The sequence below is a fragment of the Merops nubicus genome, unplaced genomic scaffold, assembly GCF_000691845.1.
Source record: "Merops nubicus isolate BGI_N331 unplaced genomic scaffold, ASM69184v1 scaffold10749, whole genome shotgun sequence".
Lineage (NCBI taxonomy): Eukaryota > Metazoa > Chordata > Aves > Coraciiformes > Meropidae > Merops > Merops nubicus.
This window is the reverse complement of record NW_008631674.1, coordinates 10,616-28,395: the sequence shown is the minus strand read 5'-3', so window position 1 is coordinate 28,395 and position 17,780 is coordinate 10,616. Positions and strand designations below refer to the sequence as shown.

Here is a 17,780-nt window from a genome sequence, read left to right as displayed (position 1 = left end):
GGCAGGGGCAGGTCCTGTCCGGGTGTAAGCTGCGTGTGAACACACGCGTGGCAGGGGGTGTGTGCGGGTGTGCACGTCGGGGGGGGCAGGTGTCTGTGTGTGCACCCGTGTCTGTACCCCTGTGCTCGTGCTCTGCTGCACGGGTGTTGCCCCCGTGGAGGTGCTGGGGGTGTCTGTGTGTGTGTGTGTGTGTGTGTGTGTGTGTGTCGCCTGCCCCCGGCAGCCGGAGCTGATAATTGTGGTTGTTACTGTGAGCCCGTTAATCCCCCGAATCCCTTTACCTCCTGCTCGCGGGGGATTACAAATTAATAAAAGCAGCTTAGGGGCGGGAGCCTCCAAACACACATATGTTCCTGCCGGCCAGAGCACGGGGACTTTCGCCCGTGGGGGCAACGTGGGCTCAGCACCGAGTCCCCCCGGGGGCACCCACGTTGGCCCCACACCTCTGCTGAGCACCCCCGGGTGCCAGGCTCCTCTCCTGCAGGACCTGTAGCTGGGTAAGGATTGTCCCTTCTCGTGCTTCATCTGGCCAGGGGACAGCTCAGACCTGTTCTGTTAGAAAACAAGGCAGAGATCTCTTTTTTGTCTCTCTGTATTAAAAACCCCTTGCAGTTTTTGGGGCCAGGACCTGTGGTCCCCAGCTAAGGTACCTAGAAATGCCAGGCTGGAATACAGCTGGGGTACAGGTACAGCACTGGCAGAGCATCACTGGTACCATGCTGGAGTAATCCCAGGTGCCACGGTGAGTCCTGCTGGGCACCACCAGCACTGGGGCACCTCAACCTCCCCCATGGCCATGACCAGCTGCTGAGGGGCAGGGGATGACCCACACCATCATTTTTATAACTGATTTAAGCTCTTTTTTATAACTGTGTTTTTAGTGTCCTGTCTAAGGAAGCAGTTTGAGAAATTGGGGGGTGGTGGGGTGGTGGCTGCTCCTCAGGGTGTGTGGCACAGGAACAGCTGAGGCTCAGGACAATCAACAGCACGTGCCAGCCCTGCACAGTGTTGGGTTTTCATTGTGTTTTTGTGATGGATGGGGCTTTGAGCAACCCCATCCCATGGAAGGTGTCTGTGCCCACAGCAAGGGTTTGGAACTAGATGATCTTCCAGGTCCCTTCCCACCCAAACCATTCTGATTCTGTTTCCAGCCCCATGGGTCGCTTGCACTGTGGCTCCCTCTGGGCAGGTCTCTACCAAAGCCCCTTTGGATGATCTCTGTGTGCTCTGACTTCCTGCTCATGCTGTAGCAGGCATCAGACCTTGCACCTCTGTAAAACAAGGCAGCAGATGCTTTAACTGTGGTGGTGAGGAGAGAGCACATCCACCCCTGCCCCAGTGTGGACCATGGCTACATCTGCCCTCAAGATGTTTGGCTGAGGAGCAAACTCTCCAGGCTCCCCAGCAGAACATCCATTTTCCAGGCAAAGTCAGAGGCCAGCAGGGAAACTGTTCCCTGGAGAAGTGAGCTGCAGCACCAAACATCAGCAAACCTCACCTACAGGTTTAGGAATCTTAGTGATTTCTAAAAGTACCCTGGAGTGCTTCTGCAGGTAGAGCATCCTTGTTTGCAAGAAGTCACCCACCCTACCTCCTCAGTGGCACTGCAGGCACCAGGAGAAGCTGCAGGAACAGCCCCTGGAGGCCAGCAGCAGCCTGGGCAACAAGCAGACGTTCAGGTTTAAGGGCAAGGAAGATTTGTGTGGGTGTGTGTTTATGCTGTGAAATCCACTGGTCTGAGACTGACACTTTTCCCATCACTTTCCCATTGATTTTATGAGGTTACAGGATAACAGTGACAGGAGTGGAGCAGTTTCCCCATTCCTTGTACTTTTCAATATTAAGGACCTATGCAGTTGGAAAGGAATGTGTCCACAAGCTGTCCTTGCACCACAGTTGAGCTAAAAAGAACTAGAAAGTACCAGTAAAAAGCCCAAACACACCACTTTGCCCAAATGTTTGCAATTTATTTTAAACCAGCACATTAGTTTACAACTTAGTACAAAACAGTCACTTTTCCTTCCTAGAGGTATGAGACCAAGTAAAAAACCAAACCAACCCAAACAGGAGAGACTTGAAAATGTCAAGTTATTGAGTTAAAATAAATAAAACATTTAAGTTACTGGTGTATTCACTACTTTTAACACTGCAATGGCACAGACACCTTGGGGCCTCTTGCTAAGATGATGGTTCCCATCCAGTTCTGAGTAGGAACAGCAGGATGGATACACTGCTGGAAATTTAAAATTAAAGAGTTCTCAGGAATTCCTTCATCAGGTTTCTTTTGCACTTGCAGATTTCTCTATCTCCAGGCACGTTGCAGAGCACTCCTTTTAGTTTTGATGGAGGTTTAGTCTTTCCCCCAAAGAGCAAAGGCGGCTTCATGACTTAAAAAGGGCCAAGAAATCCTTCTCAGGAACGACTGCCACCAGTCCACAGACAAACATGGCACTGCAGGAACTTCTGTGGTACAACTCAACACACAAGTAAAGCCTCCAGGACCGAGGAGATGTTGCTGTGGGGTGATTTTTCAAAAGGAAACACTTCTTTGTACCTCAGGCAGCAATAACACACCCTTGGCCAAGCAGCACCACTCTCCCCAGCAGACACAACGTGTCTTTACAGCCAGATCACAAAAAAGGATGGAATTTGTCATGATAAACAGACAATAAGACCAAGTAAACCAAGATTTACACAACTGAACTCAAAATCAAGCAAAGTTTTCCAGACAAGGCCACTCCCAGCATTCAAGTGAAAGCCTCAGCCAGTTAACTAGCAACCGGGTTAGAGCAACCCAGATAATCCACAGGCTAAACTCCTGTCTTTACACTCCTAAGAAACCAACCAAACCACTGGACGTGTCCAGGTTGGTTCATTTTGTCTTGTTTCCAGCAAGGTCACAGCTACATGGAAGTTAATGGTGTGTACCAAAACAATAACATATTCCAAACCCACATTTGCTGCTGTTTCAGTGGCAAAATGATTCCTGTGAACCCTCACAGCCTCTTGTTTCTGTGTGCAGATGGAAACAAGCAGAATGAGTGGAAGCTAAAAGCCCAGGACCACCCTCCACTGCTCACTCACTGTCTTTCTAGTCACTTGCAAGTAGTTTTAATATTTAAGTCCAGGTGCTACAGAAATAATTGCAGAGACTTATAAATTCCTGAAGAGAAGAGACCCATGGTGCCAGCACTCCTCAACAGTGAGGGTCCTTCAAAAGCACACACTGACTTACAGAAAATTATCAGTTTATGTGCCAATTATTTTGATAAACTTAAGAAACAAGGGATGGCAGATCTTTGAAGCTCAATTTTGTTATTCCAGTTGGAAGCTGCAGAAACTTCTTCACAAAACTGAACGTTTCTGTCACAAACAAGACTTGATTTGATTACAAAAAAAAAAAAGATTATCCCTGGTGAATTTTTGTGCTTTTAGCTCATTCCTGTTGCTAGGCTTTAAACTGCTTTATGCCAGGGCTCAGGATGGAAATAAGAGGAGGACACACTAGCAGTATAAATACAATGAATTGGCCAGGGGCTCTTCATTCCTTCTCGTGTAACTGAAGAGCCCGCAAACATTCAATTAAATTAGAAGTTGCAAATGTAGATTTGAAAGGAAAAGCCTTTTTATATAACATAATTAATCTGTAGAACTCTCTGCCACAAGAAAACATTGAGGCCAAAACCTATTAGGATTAACTAAAGATTAGGTAATGGATAACTAGAACATGCTCAATTACATTGGATAGGATTATAAACTTCACTATCCAGGACGTGAATTATCCCCCCCCAGCCAGGATCAGAAAGGAACTCCTATTCCAAATAGTAATTTAAGAATTATTTTTGTGGTTTCTTCTAATTGCTGCCAGTCAGGACCCCAGAGAGATCCACGAGGGCAACTGCCACACTTCCAGTTACTGCCACATCCCAGAATGGAGCAGCTCCCAGGCTTAGCCAGTAGTTAAACCCTTCCTGACCCAAACTCCAGCAGAAGGGCAAGAGAAATGGGCTGCTCTTCCCAGTGCTGTGCAGGTGAGGAGCCATGTGGGTAACTCAGGCTGCACACTGAGATACAAACTGCCCCACACTCTCATCCTAGCAGACATCCACAGCCTTGGCTGGAACCCACAAGAGAGCGGAAGGCTGACATGAGCTTGTCATGCTTTCTACTATCAATATGCAGTGTAAATAGTATTTCAGAAAGTCACACAGGTTTAGAATGGTTTTAATCAGGTTAGAACTTGTTTCCTAAAAACAAAAAATGAGAATTTTTGCTTCTCCAAATGAAGCAGCCAAGGGAACAGCAGAACCATTCAGTACTCTGGTAGCTAAAACCAGCTCTGGAGAAATTAAAAAAAAACCCCCAACAACCTGACTTGAAGTACACAAAACAAGATCCAATTTCCTTCCAAAGCAGGCACAGCTGAGTGCATAATGCAATGTTTACTCGGAAAATGAGGAAAGGATGTAGGTGGTAAGTAATGGAAAAACCTTCACTGAAAACTGCACTGCTTCCTTCAGAGGCCATCTGATGCTGGCAGCACCGGCTGCCCCCGTGGCAGGCCAGGGCCCTTCCAGCCAGCTCCACAGATTAAACCAGAACACTTGTGAAATGACTCGGGAAGAAAAGGTTTTGCAACAAGGAATACTGCATATAAAAATCCCTGATCATAAATATTAAAGCTGTCTCTGGTACTGAACAGCCACGTACAAGGAAAACTCTTGTTTCCTAGACAGAGGAGCGATAATATTTCACCTTCCACCATTTCGATCTCATTCGGAAAAAAAAGTACATGATCATCAAAAACAAGGAGGATGCTACGTACAGGATGACACAGAGACTCATGTCTAGGTTGGAAAAGCCAATCCCTAGGAAGGACAGGGCCTGCTTTGTCTCTTGGAGGTTAGCTGATCCAGCTGCGCTGTTACCGCTCTCTCTGACAGCTCCACGATTTGCTATTAGCTTATCTAACACTTTAGATCCTGAATCCAGGGGTTTTCCTTTATCCTGGATCTTATTCTCACTGTTTCCACTTGGTTTCTTCAACAGGCTTTTGTCTTGCACCTCCCTTGCATCTCCCTGTTGGGTTTCAGTGGAGTCTGTCTGGCTCTCAGTGTATTTATACAGGATATTTTCACTGCCATAGTGATGCTTCATGAACTGCAGAACTTCGGCTTCGTTCCAGCTGTGCAATCCTTTAATTTCTTCATGACATGAAGGACAAATGTCTGGAGTTGGCCACTGGACTTTGGGAAATTTTGGATCTTCAGTCAGATCACCTAGTTGGGGGGAGAAAAAAATAAAAGCAACACAACTAAGTGAAGAAGGGAAGCTGAACATCAGGGACTTCACTGGAAACCACTGGGTATCTTCCACTTATGAATAGGTAGGTAGGCAAAAAAAACCCCCCACAGCACAGAAATGTTTATATTGAACTGAAGACAATCATCAACAAATTTGGAACTTCCTAAGTTTCCTTATGGATGCACCAATTACATTCCAAAGTCTTGCTTCCTCTTGCAAAATGCAAGCAGTAAATCACACTCCTTTTCCTTTTCTCTCAGTGAAAGCTGCAGCATTAAAATCCTAATAAAACCAGATCCTACCACTGCTGTGCTTTTAGGAGACACAAACCCAGCTCTGCTCTGGCCTCCCAGGGGTTAATGTGAACCACGGTGCAGCACAAGCTGCTCTTTCACACTCCCTGCTCTGTAATCCCCAAGCCTGGTTTGCAGAAAGCACTTTCAAGGCCAAAGGCTTGCAGATATTTTCATGTTCCTATAGTGTGAACCACTCCATCCTAAGCCTATTTTTTCATAGCTGACATTATTACTGTAGCAAGCTATTTTCAATACTTTAAAGACCATGGTGATATTTAAGATGTATTTTTTAGCTTGCTTTTTAGCATTTAACATATCAACGTGGTCTTGAACTAGATCCAGTTTTAACATTTCAGTTGCTCACAGCTCTTGCCACCTTTCTGTCTTGATGGCAAAGAGCTGAACACTGTGGCTACTGTTGCATTTTGTTTAAAAAAAACATTTTAAAATGTGGGTGGAGATAATTTTTAGAACAAAAATCCCTACCTGGTAAAAAAAGCTAATTTATTTATCTGCTTGTCACTAATCAGTGACAATGGACACTAGTACACTGTACACTAATGCTTAAAACATTTCAGAAATAAATACAGATTCTTATTTTATTATTCTTTTTAACCTTTGTAAAGGCAGGAAACTTTCTCATGATCTTGAGCAAAAATATTGTTACAGGATTCAAAAGATGCTTAAAAATTCATTGTTACTTTTATCCCTTGTAAATGCAGGAAACTCCCCCATGACTTTGAGAAAATATTGTTATGGGATTAAAAGATGCTGAAAAATATTTGTCATCTTGACATTTACATGTAAAAGAGCAAGTCTGTGTTTCAGGTATCTTAAAGATCACTCAGTATGAATTTGTTTCAGTGAAGTAGAAACAAAACCTCTTCTGCCAAGATTACAAACAGAAAACTTACTCTAGATTCTAAAGCAAGAGGGAAGAATTCAAGAGGGCAGAACCACACACAACAACCACACGGCCAGCACTTGAAGGCTGTGCCAAGGTGCAGTAACCATTTCTCATCAAAAGCTACATGTATTCCCAGAAATACAGATGTGGCTTTTAAGGATGAAAATAAGTCACTGTCCCGAAGGGAAATTTCAGCAAACTTAATAAGCATAATTTAACATTATTGTTTACTCCAGTATGTTTATACTTCTTACTAAAAGGGTATTTTAGCTGGCTGTTGCATCATCTGAATCAATACCCATGTGAGTTTTCCAATAACTTAATGTTCTAAATAAATTTATTGTTCTACTACTTAGCAGCTCCCAGTCCCCCCCAGCACCTTTTTCTGTGTTCAGCCTGGCAGCAGTAACAAACAGTAGGGGATGGTTTTATTTCATCTCTCTTCATTTACTTTGTTCTCCTTGGAGAAAGGAGACAAACTGTTTATACTCACAGCAGCATTTAATACTTCATAAATCTCAGGGATTCAGCATAATCATAATATAAACACAATATAGCATATTTAAATTGTAACTAATGCTACATTACACAGATCCATAACAGCAGATAGGGATTAAGTGCAAAGAGAAACCAATTTTCTTTAGTGCTTTAGTTACTTGATAGCCCTGTAATAGAATGGCTTAAATACAACCAGTATTTTAACAGTACTTCTAGTCTAACTGAAAACACAGCAATCTAGCAGGGAACAGATTTTCTTCATAGAGTAATTTTATTTTAATCAGCAGCTGATCTGCTAATAGTTTAGGCTCTTTTATCCTGAGAAAGTTTCCTGTTCAATCATCATCATTTTCTATATAGCATCTCTCTGGAACAAAATGAAGACAGATTTTAACATCTATCTAAACTGTTACAGAAAGAAATGTCATTATTTCTTATCCACCAATAAGCAGCTGAACTGTATTGCTCCTTTCTGAGAAAGCTTTGATTTGTACTCCAGAAAGATCCTCTCATCAAGCAACAGGGGAAACCTCAGAAGGAACAGAATTATCTTTGAGAATGATAATGTTTTTTCATTCTATAAACTAAGAGATAACCATGGTACTGGAGGACAGTGTATCTCAAGTGTGCCTTCCTCACTCATGCAGAGGTTAAAGTGGTGATTTTGGGAGTTACAGCAGATTGGGATGCTCTAGGTTTTGTTTTACATGCAAATACCCTTTGCTGTACACCAATGTAAAGGTGCCAGTATTTAATAAAGCAACATCAAGCTGGAACAACCATTACTGTTCTTTTAAACCCATGTTACAGGGCCAGATTTGCATCTCTCTGTTCAAACACAAACCAGGCTGTACAAAATGCCACAGCCTTGTCTTTCAGACACCCACGCCCCTGGTGGGCTCTCCTGAGCAAGGTCTTCCATACCTGCAAGCCTGTTATTCACCACGTTGTGCTTCTCCCACAGCCAGAGAACAGCCTTGTCTAAGGTTTTCACAGAATCCATGGACTCTTTAGCCATCTCTTCAAAATGCTGAGCACAAGCCTTGCATCCAAAAAAGTGCTGAATGTATCTCCGCATGATCTGAAGTACAACTTGGGGATCATCTTCAAGACCTAAGGAGAGAGATGATAGATGCATTTACCACCAGCTGGACAAACAGCTTCAACGTGGACACTTCAACATACCTAACAGTGAACCCTGGGGAAAGGAAAAGAAATGTTACTGCCTTCCTGCTCCATGCAAATTTACACCTCCTGGGCAGAGATAAGAAACGAGGCACTTCTAGTTTGAAGACACACACAGCATGTGCCATCATGCAGGACTTACACCTTTGAGCCACAAACACACTAGCAGGATCACAAGCTTCACACAGTTCTTCAAAGAAAGGCACAGCCCCAACAAAATACATACAAAATATTGTCACTAAGTCGTTGAGGTGTGACATCCAGAAACCAAATTATTTGGCAATAAATAACGTAGAGTTTAAAGTGATCTCAAACAGCTCTCAGCAACACAGTGTCTTGAAATGTTACCTGGGATGTCAGACAGCTGTGAGGGAATGATTTCAAACTCACTAAGGCTCAAAAAATGCTAAGTGAGCAATAGTGTTATTAAAAATGTGAAGCAGCTATTTATACCAATCCACACCAACTGATTTAGTCTGTATAACTGTGCTCAGAGCTACCTTGAACAACACATTACAGTCAGAATTAAAGGTCAAGTGTTCTTTACAGTGAAATTTCTCCTTTCAAAGACTCTCTTACAATTTGAGGGATGAACAAACTTAGCTAAATTAAAATCAGATGTTACAATTTTTTTTTCAGAAGCCATTATGAGAGTACATTTTGGAATAGTTAAAACATGCAAAGCCCACACTGTCTATACTTCACACAGCTCTTCTGGAAGCAGAGACTTTCTCCAATATCTTGCCTAATAACTAAATGAATATTATGGTTATGCACTCACCACTGCATTTATGCTCAGGCACTGAAGTTGTGGTGACCTTGCTCCTGAAAAATCAGGAGTCAAAACCCCTCTGGTGAGTATTTTACAAGGTGCCTGTGCTGTTTGCTACTCCATAACTTTGAGATATTACAGAACAGCAGAACCTCATTACAGTTGTTTAATTCCATGGCTTTTTTGGCAGGCAGTGAATGCATGCACAGAACAGCTACTTAGCAACAGTTAAACTTTCTAGAGTAACTCAGGAATTGGTCCTTCAATAAATACAAACACATTATTCTTTCTCTAACATTCACACTTTTATGTGGAAGATAATGCAAAAGAATTATGATTTTCTTCAGAAGTAAGCTAAGGTCTTTACAGATTGAGAATTTTGTCCTGTGCCTCTAGTGTAACAGCAAATAGTTCCTACACTGGGAAGTGGCTTGAAATCCTGACATAATTTGTTGAGATCCTAATGGTTTCATCTCTGTCTCACAGATTTTCTGATTCATGCTTAATTGACCTAGTAAATAATGCCAAAATGTATTTACAAATATACTATACATTACCACAAACACACACTTGTCAAAGGAAACACATTTTATGATGCAGATTGATCAAATTACCAAGTGGTGCAGCTGAACACCTCTACCATGAGTAATTCACCAGAAAGGGTTTGCAGGTTCTGCAGCAAAGGGATAAGGAGCTTTGCTCACTGTCCTATTCTGGCAGTGAATAAACAGTTTGGTAGTGCATATGCCTTTCCTAAATACATTGTTTTTTGGGGAAAAAAATACCCTCAACAAAACTTGTTCTGTACTATCAGTACTTCCCTGTTATGTTCACAAGAAATGCATGAAGACTCTCACAGACACCTTTATTTAGAACAACAACATTATATTCTTAAACATGGCAGTCAATAAAAAAGAAGTCTTCAAAGCCAAAAAGAAATCACAAAAAGCAAACAATCTCTACTCAGACATTCAATATCTGTGATTGAACAGGCATGTATAAATAAAAGCTATGAGATTAAAACAGATTAAATTAGAGTATTAAAAGAAAGGCTGAAAAATAATTTAGGAAAGTTGAAACAAATTTCAGGCAAAACAGTTTTACCATATACACTAAAATATGTAGTTGGAGGAAAAAAACTACACCAGGCACAACAAAAGTGACTCCTAACAAATAACCTCTACATGGAGGAAAAGATATTCATACACAAATTTAATTATAGCTGCTCTCCTGTGTAATATTACCCACTTGAAAATTAATTTTGTCAGGAGGTCTTTCAAATTCAGCGACAGATTAAAAAGAATCCAGACAATTTTCTAATAAAATCCACAAGCCTGTCTTGTTCACACCAATAGCTCCTATTACCTAAAACCACATTTCATGTCATTCCACGTGCTCAGGACTAGATTTCTACAATGATTTTACACATCCTCAGATGGGAGCAGTTCTCTTCAGAGTTCCTCTGGATTCCCTTGTGCTGCTCTCCCACTGCAGGTTCCAATTACACCGTTCAACATTAAAATGTCTCAAATACAAATCAATAAAAACATTATCACCAGAAAGCCACAGCAAGCTCATGCTGACTGCCAGACTGTAAGGAGAGGAAACTATCAAGAAAAATACAGCTGCTTTCAAAAGAAAACAAACAATTGCAAAATGGCTCATTTTGTTTGTTTTTCTTTTACCAGCCCAGAGATGAATCTTCTATTAACATCTGCCATGTATCATCGTGTAATCCTCCTTTTCTCTTTCCTCCCAAACTACTGCAATTCAGGGTAACCCTAATCTTTAAAGTGGACAAGAACCATAAAACCCTACCTGTGGTGGGAAGGATTAGGGAGTACATCATGCTTTTTAGTAGATGGGATTTAAACAAGCAATAAGGAGAGGAAAACCTCCCAAGACATAATCCGACAGTCTCAGACTGACCCAATTCTCTGGCCATAAGAAGTGATCATCACATATCTGGCCCCATTTAAATTGATGGCTGAGTGTGCCAAAGAGTTTTCAGGTTCTGCAGTGTGTTTTTAACTTCAGACTGGCTAGAGCTCCTGCTTGAAACATGGGAGCAATTGAAGATCCAATTTTGTACAGTTAAATATGAAGAATATTTTTACCTTTAATTAGAATGCTTTTGGCAACTGGGACAAAAGGGGATATTTAACTTAAGCATGATCCTCTTGAACAGCCAATGTATCATGCAGTACAAAACCCCCTGAACTCACCAGGCAGAGCACAGTACTGAATTAAAGGCATTCAACCTACTGTCCCATGAATAAGAAACAAAACAAGGCAGAACAAAGACAGGAACAAAAATTAACCACAGGATGATTAGCTATCAAAAAAACCCTCCACTCTGTTCTGCAGGAGATTTAATATTATGAATTGAGACATTTTCACTGTGATTGCAAATAATGCTGGGCACATGTATTTTTTAGAAAATACTATGTTATAATTTCCAGTTATGGATACATACAATGAGACACTGACAAATTGCAAATTTTTGAGTTTTCTGATCTAATGACAGCCCAAGCAGCATTCTTATATTCCTTGGGAAAAACATTTAAAAAGCTTTAAATGAAAACTAACTAGAACTATAACCAAACAAAGCACAGTCCTGGCAAGAATAAAAACACACGAAGGCAAATATTTTAGCATTAGCAATTCTATTTCCATTGTGTGAGGAAAACAGATTCTACATCTAGCATGTTTCTTAAATAGGAAACAGCACCAGAATTTTAACACTTGGCTTCACAAGATGCTGTGATTCTAAAAATCAGCAGTTTTACAGAGTGCTTGTAATGTAGGATATCACTGCACAGATTAATGGACACTAGGTATATTCAGCTGAAAGAAAAATCCCAACAGTCATAACATTCAGTATTTAGAAAACAACATTACAGGAGGATTGTAGTTGTACATCTTTTAGAGCTACTGAAGTGTACAGTTAAACCTCATTCTTCTCACATTAAATTAGCAGTGCAACCTCAGCTAACCTGAATCATCTTCATTCCTTTTCAGTTAGTCCAAGATTTCTTTGTTTGAAATCTTCTCCTTTTCCTGCTTCATTGCTCACACACTTTATTCCCCACATTTTTAAGTGAGGACCACCTGACAGGCTCTCCCTGCAAGCCCTCCCTCTGCAGCACAGCTACGCTCTGACCTCTGCTGGTGTAAACCTGAAAGCCAAGCCTGGGCACCCACTTCCCTCCAACATATGGCTGGAGTGTTTCTACCCAAAGACTTGCTCTAATCTGTTACTTTTTCTATTGCACAGCAGAACTGCTGCACAGATTTGTCTTGGCCTTCAAGCCTCTCACAGAGCTGCTGCTTACCTGTATTTAGCAGAGCTTTTGGTCGCAGTGCAGCTTGAACTGTCAGGGTATGAAACAGCTTCCAAAGGGAGCAGGTATAACCTCTCAGCTCTGGTCTGCTGCCCTGGCATCCAACCCACTGGACTTTCTTAGTGAGAAATATCCCAGAAATCTGGAAAAAAAAAAAAAAAAGTATTTAAGATACATGCAGCTCTGGGACCTAAATGCACTACTGAACATCCCAGCAGTCACAGCTGATTCTCCCCTGAAACTGAGGTGATGCAAGGATAAAACATAATAATGACTCTCTGCACTTGTTACTAATGAATCCATGGGTAAGGCAAACCAATTTTAAACTTCTTACAACCCTTAAATCTGAGACATTCTGATGCACCATTATAAAACTCATCCCTCTTGCAAAAATGTTCCATGATATAGTATACACTGATATCAAACCCACTATAATGCACTTGACAAAGGTCTAATTAGTCTGACAGAATACGTTAAGTAGCTTAACTTGTAAAGTTTTTTCTAAGCACAGAATGAACTCAACACAAATACTACCATAAACTCTGACAGAGCTACAGTTTCCCTAGACACATTAAATATTCCATATTACTCAACCAGATCCACACGACTTAACAGAAAACTCATCCCTCTTGCAAAAATGTTCCATGATACAATATACACTGATATCAAACCCACTAAAATGCACTTGACAAAGGTCTAATTAGTCTGACAGAATACATTAAGTAGCTTAACTTGTAAAGTTTTTTTCTAAGCACAGAATGAACTCAACACAGATACTACTATAAACTCTGACAGAGCTACAGTTTCCCTGGGCACATTGGAAATTCAGCCAGATCCACACAACTTAACAGTGGTAATAACAGGACAAGATGTAGAATTTTTTATTATTTCTTCTTAAAACAACACCACTACTTAACATTTATACCTAAAATCCAGTGCAAGATTTCCATTTCGAAGACTTATCTCTCTGCTTCCTAAAACACACAGGAGGTTTCCAAATTGCAGACAGCAATCCCATTCCCCAGGAAGACTCATATTAACTGTCACAGGGCTTGGTGTTACCACACTGAGAGGGGTTCCCAGCAAGGCCTTTGCTGTGCTAGGAAATGAAAGAGTATTTGGGGAACCTCTTCAGGAATACTGCCCATTTCAGTGAGTCTATTTCCCAGCACTTCAACTCTGACCTTCCAGAGAATCCTGCTGACAGGAGGCACAGTGAGCAAAGTAACTCCTAAGTATCCACTGGGAATCCTGCACCACTTGGGGCTGATGTGAGGGAACATGTGTATGTTAGTGGTTGCTTAATTATAGAACTCAGACAGGATTGTGCATTTCCATTCTCTCATTTCAATTCCTTCATGTGGATTTTTCTTTTTCTGGTAATGATTTCACTTTATTTCCATTTTAACCTTCTTATAACTCCATTATGACTGAGGGACCATCAGTAAGTGATGTCTTTGATTTATACAGAATCTTATCCTTTCCTAATGCTGTATTTTATGCTGGAAACTAGGAACAGCTTACCCGCATTTTGTTGTTGACCAGATCTAGGATAGCATCATAAGGGATTTTGTCTAATGGAAGGCTCACCAGCCACTCTTGCAAGGTCTCTAACAACTTTACCACAGGCTGACGGCCAGGAAAAAGCTGAGGGGAAAAAAAAAGGAAGAAAAGACCCATGTTTTAAAGCACAAATCTCATTAGCAGCAAGACACTTTTATCTTTATCGAAATGTGTTTTTTCCTGTCTTTAAAATGCTTCCAATTTTCTTTTGTTATGAACAAATTAATTACTTGTTCTGCTTTCAATACAAAGCCAACTCACATTAACTTTTGCTTACAAAGTTTAACAAGCTGCAGGCACAAAACATTAACCAGTAAAATGAAGCTACTCAGTAGCAGGCAGAAATGCTACACAACAAGTTCTGATAGATTACATTGAATTTCAGAGTAGGGCAATTCAGCTCAGTGCATAGCTCAGAACAGAGCAAAGGACCTAAGTGAGCCAAAAAGGCTGAAATCTTTCACACTCTTAGAAGATAAATCACAAAAATTAGTTCTTCTAAAACTTTTTCCCAGATTTCTGCAAATGTAGAAGATGGTTATCTAGCAGAGCATTTTCTTTTTGCATATGTGCAACAGTTATTTCCAAACTGATTTGGAAACACTGATTTCCTTAACTTGCAAGAAGTCAGAGTGTGGCAGGTGAGTGTGAGGAACTGTAATGCCACTATTTTACACTAGAAATGGGATTTTGCTTTACCAATGGTTGTAATTACTTTAGAGTTAAGCAGAAGATGCATGCCATCCTCTCCATACATACCCTTCCAGAAGGAGCTGTATTTCAACAGATGGGGGAATTAAAGTCCCCATAACTGCTACATTAAACACATGAAGTGATTTCTGACAGAACATGCTATACATGCTAGTCATTCTGCAGCTGTTGTCCAACTATCAATAATATCTCTAATCCATAGATTGTTTACTTGATACCACACAAACCTAACGGGCAGGAACTCCCTCTGCTAATGGTCTGTATGGTATCCAACACAAGGGACTCTGTGCTTGTCTGGGTTTAAAAACAACTCTTTGATAGTCTGTAAAAAAACAGCACACCTCTGAACTACTGACTGCACACTCTAAGTACACTTAGCCCTATAGGATGCCCAGCATGTCAGGCATTACTACCTAAAAGACAATAGTTGCACAGTTTCTCAGCTAGGTACTGATCTCATGGAGGATTCAAAATCAAAACCTATCCCTACAACAATGAAGATTCCCTAAGTAGAGAATCAAAGACCTCAGTGACTTAGGATTTATCATCACTATAAATGCTGTTGCAGAGGATAGTATAAAAAGTTTGCCAATGGAAACACCAGAGAATCATGAATAAGAACTATGAGGAGACTGCTCCAGGCCACGAGAAGGCAGATGAAGGAGAGCAGTCCCCCCTCCTGGAGGGGCAGGCTGGAGGTAAGCAGGCACTACAAGAGAGCATTCCCCATTTGTGCACTAATAGCCAGGGAAGCAAATGACATCAGCTGGCCAGGAGCCATCAGGAAGCACAGAGGATGTTTTAGGGATAATATGATGGAAAGATTACCACCACTTTCTTAAAGAAATGAGGCCAGCTAGAGATTTCTGATCTTTGACGGCTGCGGGGGGTGCAGGGCAAGAAACTGTCTGATCTTCAGATAGATGCAGATATTTGGGAACAGTTCACAAGAAAACATAAAAAGACATTGGTCGTTTCAGTAGGCTTACATAATAATTTGTTTTCCTAGTCATATGACATTATATTACACATCTTGTCCCTTCACTCAAATATGTAAGTACCTTCATAAGAAAACATAAAAAGACATTGGTCGTTCCAGTAGGCTTACATAATAATTTCTTTTCCAAGTCATATCACATTATATTACATATCTTGTCCCTTCATTCAAATATGTAAGTACCTTCATTTTTTAAATATTCCATTATATTCAATACTTCAACTACTTTCAGGTAATTAATTATATTCCATACCTTGATTTTATACAAAATTTAGACAGAAGTTACTAATATCTCTAAATAGAATACCATTTGTCAAGTATGCATTAACAAAATCCAAGTCAAGAATGAAAAACAAAGGTTTTTTTAATCACACTCAGTTACAACAGCAACTTATCCTGAAAATCTGATAAATGGTCCATATATTTAGTGTTTTTTCAATATGCTGCAGACTACTTAAGTTTCATTTAATTTTGAGCCTTCCAAGATTAAATAAAAATGCATTTCAGCCCTCTAAGTCAGAACAGCATGCAATAACTCAACATTTAAAGAAACCCACAAAACGATATTTTTAAGCTACTGAGGAAGCACACATTTAAACACTCTGAAAGACAGTTTGAGAGACTTATGTCACATAATAAATTTTAACTTAGAGTCACTTTATTCTTACAAATAATCAAAGATTAGAAGTGTATACCTTGGCAGAGATGGTCACAAAATCCTTGAAGGTCTTCAGCTCAGCTCCCTCCAGAGTCTTGTGCGTGGCGAGCTCTACCCTGAGCAGGTAATGCAATCCTGACTCAAGGTCAGCCATGTACAGCTTAGATCTGGAACACAAATATATCATGCTAGAAAGTGGCAGGTTTCTTTCTCTCATTTTCTCACCCCTCGTAGAGGTAACACTGATATATAGTAGGTGTCATTACAACCTCCACGTTTGCCACCCCACAGTGATTGCTGTATACCCCCCACCACCCTGGGAAGCCACAGCAGTTACCTCAGGTGTGCTCAAAGTCAAGTTCAATGAGTTTCACCACCCTCTTTTAAAAGAAGTCATTTTCTGTCATTTTGTTCAGAGTTCAGACAAATGAAGTATAACCACACGTAAGATTTTCCTTCATATTTGGCTAAACATTTTGCCTCCCTGCCAGCTCTGCCTTGAAATGAAATTATAGCCCTGACATTGTCAGGAGGAAACAACTGAAGAAATTACAGCTGCTCTTCAGGACTGACCACAAAGAGAAAAATGACATGCTATGAAAAGAGGGAGACTTGTTGAACAGAAGTAGATTATACACAGAGCAGGAGTGCAAACAAGCCTGGAAAAGGTCAATGTTGGAAAGGACTGCATCTAGAAATCCTCTCCCAAATGCAGCAGTTTTACTCAAGGTTGTTTGCATACAAGTTTCACAGATGATTTGAATCACACCAGCTCTTAGGACAGAATTAGGTACCTTAGGACAGGTACAAGTAAAACATGCAAAACCCCCAAAATTTTAAGTGTCCTTCCTCACAACAAAATATGTTCCTAATAGAAAAACACTTTCCAAAGTACAGCTGCATCAATTAAACCACCTTACCATTCAATGCTTTCAGAGTAGAAACTTTAGACAGTACAATACAGAGCAATGGAACTGACCAAACACAAATTCACACAATTAAGAGAGTTAACACTTCTTGTAAGAGTTCAGCAGCAGTACAATTTCCAAAACCACGCAGAATTAAAAAAAGAGTAATTCAAGAAACTGGCTGGACCCACCTCCTACATAACACTCAAGAAATAACATTAAAACACAGAATAATCTATATTGTAAATAACTCAAAACTACAGACTTATTCTGAATTTTTCTCCTTAAATTAATAACATACTCACTTAAATTTTAAAAACCAGCAAAATTCTGCTTCAAGTTTCTGCAATAGAGACATCCACATGAATGCATGATGTTCACCCAAAGGATCTTATTTAGAAGATACTTGAACTGGAGATTCATATCAACAAGAGTTTGTCTTGCTGGAAAGCAGCTCAATTTAACTAAGTTGTTTTGATAACAGAATGTTTCATCTGAAGTATTTTATAATAGTCACTGAAAGAAGATGACACTAATAGTGTCTATGAAAGAATAAGTACAAACATGAAAGCACTCAGCCCTACATCTTTTCCATCTAAAGATGCTGAGGGATTATCTCTCTGCAAAGCCTTTGCAT

General features: G+C 40.5%; 1 protein-coding gene across 1 annotated transcript in view; it reads right to left on the bottom strand.

Moving 5' to 3' along the window:
- Nucleotides 1-4,728: 4,728 nt before the first annotated feature.
- Nucleotides 4,729-17,780, bottom strand: part of QSOX2 (quiescin Q6 sulfhydryl oxidase 2) — a gene marked incomplete at its 5' end in the record, with an annotated part of 19,386 nt that continues 6,334 nt past the window's right edge. Inside the window, 5 exons of the mRNA XM_008947657.1 lie at nt 4,729-5,279; nt 7,930-8,118; nt 12,298-12,448; nt 13,831-13,953; nt 16,273-16,402. Of these exons, the coding sequence (XP_008945905.1) occupies nt 4,729-5,279; nt 7,930-8,118; nt 12,298-12,448; nt 13,831-13,953; nt 16,273-16,402 (1,144 nt within the window). The remainder of the gene's footprint in view (nt 5,280-7,929; nt 8,119-12,297; nt 12,449-13,830; nt 13,954-16,272; nt 16,403-17,780) is intronic.